At 39.5% G+C, this 9399-nt stretch overlaps 2 protein-coding genes across 3 annotated transcripts in view; one reads left to right on the top strand and one right to left on the bottom strand.

The window, feature by feature from the left end:
* The first annotated feature begins 46 nt into the window (after positions 1–46).
* On the top strand, positions 47–4595 carry zgc:113531 (uncharacterized protein LOC541359 homolog). Of its 2 annotated transcripts, XR_005708715.1 has the most exons (4): positions 47–588; positions 1659–1788; positions 2052–2313; positions 4473–4595. XR_005708715.1 is itself a non-coding variant. In XM_040142885.1 (3 exons), the coding sequence occupies exons 1-3, from the start codon at positions 232–234 to the stop codon at positions 2240–2242; spliced, it is 678 nt and encodes a 225-aa protein (XP_039998819.1). In that variant the 5' UTR covers positions 47–231; the 3' UTR covers positions 2243–4595. The 2 variants fall into 2 exon arrangements, 1 of the variants encoding a protein (XP_039998819.1); XM_040142885.1 differs by having other exon boundaries at positions 2052–4595.
* A 3137-nt stretch (positions 4596–7732) lies between these two features.
* The window catches only part of b4galt2 (UDP-Gal:betaGlcNAc beta 1,4- galactosyltransferase, polypeptide 2), a 152408-nt gene continuing 150741 nt past the window's right edge, over positions 7733–9399 (bottom strand). Inside the window, exon 7 of the mRNA XM_040144001.1 lies at positions 7733–8958. Coding sequence (XP_039999935.1) covers positions 8808–8958 — 151 coding nt within the window. The 3' untranslated portion in view covers positions 7733–8807. The remainder of the gene's footprint in view (positions 8959–9399) is intronic.

Here is a 9399-nt window from a genome sequence, read left to right as displayed (position 1 = left end):
ACTTTCCCTCTTTATTCCCCCAACCTCCAGCCCCTTCCGGGCTCTTTGTGCGCAGCGCCAGCAGACCGCTCTGGTAGGGGTACGGAGGTAACGTCAAGGATTTTGCGCTCACTAACAATGTGAGAAACTAAACACTTTTGTAAACAAATCCCAGCTGGACTTCAGTGGATTTTTCACTTCGCTTCGTTGTTACCGTTTCTGTTTTGGACAAAGTGAATCGTCAGACAGATCATGGCAAAGGTTTTCAGTGAGCGCCTCTCCTTGAAGCGCAGAATACGCACGGCCGTTTTGGCACTCCTGCTTTGCGCGCAGGCCGGGTTTGGCTTCTCTGTCGCCGGACAGCAGGAGAGCACCTGCGAGGCCAACGGCAGCATATACTACGTCGGGGAATGGTATTTTCTGGACTCTGATCACTGCACCCAGTGTGAGTGCACTGCTGAGGGCTCTGCATGTGCCCGCACCGAGTGCACCTCTCTCCCGGCTGCATGCATCCATGTCAGCCACTACCCCACCGACTGCTGCCCCAGGTGCGAGAAGATCGGGTGTGAGTACCGCGGAGTGGTGTACGAGCTGGGGCAGAACTTTCAGGTAAGACTGTCAGAGGCCAGGGATGGCCTCCAGTAATCGCTTGCCATTGCATGACCCCAAAGATACTCCGTTAATGTGGCAAAGGCTCTGCTTCATAGTCTTTCTCACGGTATTATGTACAACATCAGTGTTTTGGACTCATCAAAAGGGTCCCAAGAAAAACAAAAGAAAAAAATAGAAAGAAAAGAATAAAAAGAGTCTTTTTAAGGTTCTAGAGTAAATACAGTAGTAGGCTATAGGGCCCTCTGGTTTGAACAGAGGACTACATTGCCACCAAGTCCAAGCCTGTCCATCTGCACTATCTCAAAATTAAAAAAAAAAACAAAAAACACCTGCAGCATTTTTGAAGGTACTTTTGTCAATTATAATTTTTAGAAATATTTGAAATGTACCTGCAAAGCTATAAACTACATGTGTACAGACTATATGTGCAGTATAAGACTAATGTCCAACAGGAATGTCAAAGGAATACCACAAACTATTAGTAGGAACAACATGGCCATTATAACCACATTGAATATCCCCCACACAGAGGAATCAAAATTAGAGCCCCCCCCCCCCAAGAAAGCAGTGATTCAGACACTCTCTCACACAGATAAATCACAAAAACAAAGGTGAGCACCAGCTCCGTCATGTTGATGTTTAAACTTTGGATTTCTTGGTCTGTTTCATGCAGGTTCCAGCCTGCTCTGCAACCACTGTTCTCTGCCATTCAAATGTGTAACTATGTACAGGCATATTTTTAAAATTGAACTTGTACTCATGACAAAGTTATCCTAAACGTGTGTTAGAACTAAATGCAAAAATCTTTTTAGCTGTATTTCCTTCCAAAACTCTGAACCACATGATGGTATGTTGCTATGTAATTTGAGTATAGAGCAGGGAATTGGAGGTAAATGGCGCCCCCTTTTGAGATGGGATGAGGAGTGCTCGGTCAAGGGTGCAGGTTAGAAATATGATACTGTGATATGCTCCTTGTCTGCTTACTATTGGCTACTAACTCCCATTTACATCATGAAGAGATTATAAAATGATCCCTGCTGAGTGTCACCGTGTGTGTTCTCTGCCAGCCATCCGAATGTGAGCAGTGCACTTGTGACAGTGATGGCATCGCCCGCTGTCTAGTTGCAGATTGTGCCCCTCCACCATGTGTCAACCCTGTCTACGAGCCAGGAAAATGCTGCCCTGAATGCAAGGAGGGTAGGTTGGAAAAAAAAAAAAAAAGTGATAGAGAATTGAAGAAATGCTAAGTTGAAAAACACTGAAGACTTCTCATAGATGGAACAGGACATTTATCTTCTCAAATGGAAGTTTTCCAAATGTAGTTCTTTAGGGACCACCATGTGATCTTGCTTTGTTGATGTTAGTTTGGATTATAGCTCATTTTATCTTTTGCATGCAGAGGTGGGTGCGTATCTGTTCAGCTGAAATTACACTTACCTCTGTTGCTCGTCTCCGTCCAGGTCCTAACTGCTACGTTGACGCCTCCCGCAGTCAGGTGATTCCCGCAGGAGAGCCCGTCTGGGTCGACTCCTGCACCAAGTGTCGCTGTCACGTTGGCCAGGATGCCGGCTACTGGGAGGGGAACCGCCTCGCTACCTGTTCCCGCCTGAAAAACTGTACACCTGAACAACCGTCCACCCAGCAAAACTAACTCACTCCGCAGAAGAGCACCTTCCATGTCTTCTATGAGAACATGCTGAACCCTTCTCTGCAGCTGAAAACGTCAGTCTAAATGCCAGACTTCACGCATCATCTGCAACTACAAACATTTTCGGGAACAGCACCTTAAGACTTTAAGCTCAGCTGCCAATCTACAAGGATAATCCATCCAACATTTTTTTTTAACACTGATAAGGCCCACTGGATTTGTCACTTTGGTGGACAATGCTGTACCATCATCTTGCTTTTCTGATCTGCATTTCACAAACAGGGCTGAAATTCAAGGCTGGAAATCAAATCCCCAGGTTCACTGCATGTCAGTGGGTTCTGGAAATTTGATTTATTGCAAATTTGCAAAACTAAACTGCAATATCAACAAAGGCAGCTTCAGTATTCTAATCTAAAGTCATGTTCCTATTGTGTTGTTGTTATTTTACCTCATTTTGTTCTCCCATGGTGCATATTCCTAAATAAGTTTGCATTTAATTAGTTAATTTAATTACCACAAACTAACTGACAAGCAGAAACCTCAGGGCCAGCATCGAAGTATTGGTTGGTACATTCATGGAGGGTGGTTGGTGGAGGATCAATAGGGGCCCAACAGCAAACTGTTTCACCCCATGGCCCCCTAACAAGTTCATCCTGCCATGACAAAGTTATGTAAAGGAGAGCATATAAAACTTCATCTTGCTAGCTAAGAAGATGAATTGCAGTTCTTGAAAACCAATGTGAACAGTGACATTAGATGCAGGAAAACAGGACTAAAGCTGCAGTATCTTCATTTAAAAAAAAAAAATGGTGCAGAGTTGTAAAAAAAAGACGTTCGATTTACTGAGATCTCAAATACCAACAACCCATATGCCTAACAATTCTACTTCTACAGAAAAATCCATAATTAAACAAATCTGATGGAAACTAGAAATAAAACTTTATTGTTGAAAGGCGACCGTATTCCAGATATTTGCCTTTTTATATTTTATCTGCCTGTAGATAGTTAAATGGAAAAGGCTGGCTGCAGTAGATCGATATGTTTATAGATTTTAGAGAGTAGTGGGCTTTTACTCAGCTTAAAAACCCAGAATATGTGTTTTTTTTTTTAAATTTCCAGACACCTGCTTCGGTGAAACAACTAGCCATATAACAAAGCCAATGAGATTATTGGATGATAAGGAATTGTAATTGACCTGTCACGGGTTGATGCAGCACCAAAATTTATGCACAGCTGTGATGCAATTTAGACTAGGAAATGGCTTAGCAAAGCAATAAACCATTTGTAACTGTTCTATAGATTTTACAGTTCAATTTCTATGCTAATTGAAATATAATGAATGAGACTATTGCCTAACATATGACTGTACAGTAGTTGTAGATATGGGCAATATTTATAAAACAGGGTTTCATTTAATGGACGGCTATTTGTGCATGTACACTGTAGAGCAGGAAAAACAATATGTAATTTACTGCTTTATTAATTTTGCACAAGAAGATAAGTGTAGCTTTTCATAGAAATATGCTTCCCTGTTATTTCCATTGTCAAAGTGTAAAGTTACCATTTACTGTGTTTGGAATCAAAGTGTATGATGAAATGTAGCATGAAGAATACTTTCATTTCATATTTGTTTATATGCAGCAGATCATTCTACAATAATTTGTCATAATCTATCACTTTAATCATGAGGGACCTTTGAATGAATACCAAAAATAATCTTGTTATATGTTTATGTGCAGTGTTGGAGCCATTTTGGCATTTACTTTACATTTAAGAAACCCAAGCTGCTTCTTCATGACGTATACAACTGGTTTCACAGGCTTAGATCGGCCTGAAAAGCAGATCTAAGGCTTTTTTTTTCACACAAGGTTTGGGAATAAGTGTAAGCTTTTAGGGTTATGAACACCTTTTAAATCATATTTTGTCGGAAGACTTCATGAACGAAGACACTGAGTCCAAACAGTGTAAGAATGGGAGTGGGCAAGATCTGAGAGCTGTTCCTCCATAGCTATCATGTTAATTCATTAATTATCAGAGAGAACCATGGTTAAAGGAACAGTTTGACATCTTGGAAAATATGCTTATCTGCTTTCTTGCCGAGGGTTAGACGAGAAGATCAACACCACTTAGCTTTATGCTAAGCTAAAGGGCTCTAGTTACATATCATCTAACTGTCAGTTAGTGAAGAAGTTTATTTCTCATGATGTCGGAACTTTTCCTTCTTCCTTTGCAGTTTCAATTTACTGCCTGAAACCAAAGGGAACTGATATGAATCACACCCCCAAATCATGTAGTGTGTCATGCTGGTAATGTACTTGCTCCCAAAAACATCTTGTAAAACGTTACAAATTAAAACACCTTTTCATGTCCATTAATTATCTCTCGCTTTGTGTTTTCTCTTCAGCTGGTTATTTCTACTTTACAAGAACACTTAACCGTTCTGTGAACAGTTTGGCTTCTGTCTGAGAGGATACGATGCAGATTTCCCTGCAGAGCTTTTCATTGCTGACAGTTTGGGACCAGTGCTCCTTGCAAACAATAAAAGAATATGCAAAGAAGTGGAAAGTAACAGAGAGAGAGACAGATAGCTTTACTTTGTAGCATTAAAGATATGTTTATACTATTGAATGGAAGGGAAAAGAGAAAGACTACAGAAGTCGGCCAAGAAGTAATCCACAAGGTAGAATGGCATTTTAGCCAATGGAGTCAGTGGGACCACACACAAACAACAGTAGTCGTTTTATGTGCGTTGTCATGGCAAGGTCCTGTTCATCCACCAGTCTGAGTTTGACTGTATTCTTCAGTAAGCTGAGCAAAGAAACAAGCACAGTAAAACGTGTACACACACACACACACACACACACACACACACACACACACACACACACACACACACACACACACACACACACACACACACACACACACACACACACACACACACACACGCTAAAAAGAAACTGACAACACCATCATACAATCTTTAACGTCAGATTTATTGATTGTATAGAAAAAGTAGGTTTGATATGACATAATGCATTCTATATAAGATATAACATTTTCAACATTCAATGTACAAAAAAAAAAAAAAAAAAAAAAAAAAAAAAAAAACATAGCTAGAGATACAGTAAATTTTTAAAAACGCCCACGGGCCTAAAAGTCCTGTCTGCTTTCTGCAGCAGAGGAGCAAAAAATGTATTTGAAAAAGCGTTTCGAATACTTAAAACACCTGAGGTGTGCTTGGCAACTGGAACAGCTTCAAAAGTCAAAAGTCCATTAAGACAGATGAAGCACTCCTCCTGGTTGTTCTTTTTCTCAAGTAAATGAAACGTTTCAAATGGTGTTTTTGCTGAAGTTTCTGTTGCTGATCCTTACATCTATAACCCATGTTACTGTTTATACATGCTGGGGCCATGTCTCTTTTGCTATTACTGTCACTCCTCAGCTTATACTTTCTTTCATGTAACTGACCTAATAAAGGGTTTCAAGTAATTTATCAGAGTAGCCTTGATGAAGCTAGGGACACTCCACTAATTTTGCACATGAAGTACAGTTTATTTGTCCCTACTTAGGCTGTGAAATAAGAGGTGAATGAATCTTTAATATTGCACAGGGTAGGCTGTAAACGGTATAGAGAAGGGACTGTATTGTCCTCTCCATGTGTAGTCTGTCTCCCGAGGACACTGGAACTCACTGGGAGAGTATTGCACCCCAACAAAAAAAAAGGATCAAGATAAAGAAAAGAGTGAGGGTGAAAAGGAAAAGAGAGTCTCAGAAAGGAGGGGAAGAATTAGAAAGGGGGGGGGTCATAAATTGACATAAGTACTGAGGGGGAGAGAATATATCGAAAAATAAAGATACAGTAAGTGGCACGGATTGAGAAACACAAAGAGAGGCCCTGTCGATATCTATTGAAAGAAGAAGCACTCTTGTGAGGCACAGCTGTGCCTGGAGTAGGCACACCACAAAGCACAACAGTGTGGCATTGACACATACAGCCTGGACTGGCAGAGGAAGAAAGAAAAGGCAATGAAAGAGGAGATAATGCAACGAAAAAAAAGGGAACACAGTGTGAATGCATGTGTGTGTGTTTGGGAGTGTGTTTAAGAGAGATTCAATCATACCTTCCATATAAACATGTTTTTTCCCGCTTTAAACGGATGTGTCTATTTCAGTATTACCAATCTTAAAACACACATTTTCTTTAAGTGATAATTCCCCAAAAACAATGACCTCTGTATTACAAATAACCTTCCCTGCCCCTTTATTAACTCCTAAAGGCATCAGTTTGGTGTTTAGGCGTCAACAGTAACAGCATCAACAGTAGAGATGAGGAAAAACTAAACAAATGGAAAAGAGCGCTGCATCAAAGCATAAAACAGTCAAAGGCTTCAATATAATGATGAAGGAAATCATTTAACTATATTTTTTGTTCATCTGTCACACAGGGAAAAATATGAAACTCCTATATGACAAAAAAGTTTTAAAATTAAAAACAGTTTCAATAGAAAAAATGTACCTCTAAAAGTCTGATTCATTTAGCCCATCACTTCTGAAATGTGAAAGTGTGATAAAATAGATTACAATATAGTACTGACAGCCGATGACGATAAAATCCGAAGTAGCGCTAGAGACGTCAGTCTAACTGCTCAAATGCTAACTTCTCATTACTGCTTAAAAATTCACAATTTCCACCAGCCGAAGACTATCACTTTATAATTTCCTCTTTCTGGATATGATACCCTTTTTCTTAAAGATTGAAAGAAAAAGATAGCAGAGAGAAAAAGTAGTAATCATAATAATCATATTGATAGAGGTTTAATGAATTGCAATACTTAAAAAAAAAAATAAAAAAAATTGATAATTGAAAATTGATTATGTTTCAGCTAGTCTCGTCTGTGGAGCCAGTGTAAACGTTACAAGAGTCAGTTTTTGTATCCACAATGCTTTTTCCTGTAAAACATGAGCCATGACTCTATCCTGACAGCTCATTTCTGATGTTTGCACCCCATATGTGTTCAGAAAATATGGTAATATAAATGCATATTTCTACTGAGTTGAATCTGTACTTTAAGGAATATGAATGTACTTCAAACCATCGACTTCTTGTAGAGACAAAAATGTGCCTCAAAAGTGCCGATTACCAAAATAAACCTCAATCTTTCTACAAGTTGAGTGAAAAAACAGTTTCTGGAAACCTAATCTCCAATATGTGCCACAAGGGGTTAAAACCATAACGGAGCTGTTAGTGTGTGTATATATATATATATATATATATATATATATATATATATATATATATATATATATATATATCTGCCCTGCTGTCTGCAGTTCCTCGATTTGTTTTCAAAATGCATTCCCAAGGTAGTTCCACCACATTGCCTTCAGCGCAAGAGAAAACTTACCATATTTTCAATGTGTTCGCTCTTGTTGCAAAAACTTCCAATAAGTCAGTGTCTGTTTCCAAAGTTTGAGTTTATATGTAAAAAAAAGAGAACAAAAAGAGGGTTCTCAGGTGTTTGTTGCTGCTGACGAACATGTTTTATTAGCGTGTCCCAGCACTGTGTCTTCTGCTGTAGATGCCGGCACAATACACATTCATTAAGTGCGGAGGATTTGATTGAGTAATTAGATCCAAACAGGTGACTCCCTGATGAAAAATATCAATATTAATCATCTATTAGCATCATATGTCAAGATAAGCGTCAGATGATATCTCTGATAAGCAAACCTTCTGATACAGTTCCATGGATTAACACTGCATATCATTATATTATGTAAATATTACAGCTTGCCTCCAATGGCAATCCTTTCTCTACTGTCCTTCACCGGAAATGGTTAGGAAGTGAATTCCTTGATGGCCTTTGTCAAATCCTTGATCCGCCAGGTTTATTATTCCCCTGAAACTTAATTTCCCAACCCGCAGGTACTGCATCTTGTTTCACACCGTCTTAGTATCCATGTAAACAGCCCATTTTTCTCATGGCCAGTCATTGGTTTGTATCACCTCCATCGAAACTTTCCTCTGGAAATCCCTCTGGATGCTGTCCATCATTTCCAGAATTTGCCGTGAAAACTTTCGAAAGTGTGACTTGATAATATTGTCTCATCTTTTAATTACCCAACAATAGTTCCTGTCAGTGTCCTCTGTTGATATGCCTTTGGAGGCCCCTTCAGTTTACAAAGGATTGAAAAACTCCCAAGTTTTGAAGCTGGATGCCAACCTTTGGTCAGCCACTGTTACTCGAACTTTGGTCCAGATTCTAATTCTGAAGTCACTGATTGGAAAAGGTAGGAGGTGTGAAGCCACTGGCTTCTTGAAGAAAAGTTGTAGGTGGAAAGAGCCTGAGTCCTGGATACAGAAATGGCAAGCTGAAATCTCAAAAAAAGAGAAGGGGTAAAAAGAGAGAAATAGACAGGGATGTGCGTGTGACTACTTTCCCCTTCACCCCTCCAATTCCTCCAGTATTTTTCCAGATACGTTTTCTCTTCATGTCCTTTTAAACTCTCCTCTTTCCATCTTTTCCCTCCAGTCAATGTGCATCATCTTCCTCTCTGTCTCTTTCTAGCCTTTAAGAGGCCGGGGTGGTGGCTTGCCGATCTCCACAGAGATATTTGTGTACAGAGGATACCTCTTGACCTGAACCAGTCTGTAGGTCAGAGAGCTGATGCCATCCTTCTTCATCGTGTTCTTTGTGTTCTGTATTTTATTGAATCTGATGAGTGAAACACAGAAAGAAAGAGAGAGAACGGGGGAATGGGGAGACAATGAAGAAAATTAGGTTCAATTCAGTGAAGAGAAACAATAGTGACAGAACTTCAAGGTATAATTTCAACATTTTTACATGAAATTCTGTCAAAATGACTCCTTCTGGAAATACAGTTAAAGACTGCTCTCTGTACTAGGAAACAAAAAAATCATCAGTAACCATATTCTCTGTTGTTTTTTTTTTTACTTTTGAGAAGACAGCCACAGTCACAACACAATGCTAAGATGGAAGAAGACTAAAAAGAATGTAATATGGAGAAAAAGGGCTTTTCACTTCTAGGTTCAATGCAAGTATTCAATAACAAAGCAATGTTTTCTGTCACTCAGCCTTCACTGGGGCAAATATTTGACGTTCTGGAGCTGGTAACAACATCAAACAGAACAGTGG

This window comes from Xiphias gladius, chromosome 14 (genome assembly GCF_016859285.1).
Source record: "Xiphias gladius isolate SHS-SW01 ecotype Sanya breed wild chromosome 14, ASM1685928v1, whole genome shotgun sequence".
Classification (NCBI taxonomy): Eukaryota; Metazoa; Chordata; class Actinopteri; order Istiophoriformes; family Xiphiidae; genus Xiphias; species Xiphias gladius.
This window is presented reverse-complemented; position numbering and strand designations above follow the sequence as displayed.

What these genes read in the sequence shown, in the direction of transcription:
- zgc:113531 (XM_040142885.1), top strand. Translation starts at nt 232, where the DNA reads ATGGCAAAGGTTTTCAGTGAGCGCCTCTCCTTGAAGCGCAGAATACGC. An exon ending in AGCTGGGGCAGAACTTTCAG is followed by an intron (nt 589 to 1,658) that starts GTAAGACTGTCA and finishes GTTCTCTGCCAG; the next exon opens with CCATCCGAATGTGAGCAGTG. An exon ending in CTGCCCTGAATGCAAGGAGG is followed by an intron (nt 1,789 to 2,051) that starts GTAGGTTGGAAA and finishes GTCTCCGTCCAG; the next exon opens with GTCCTAACTGCTACGTTGAC.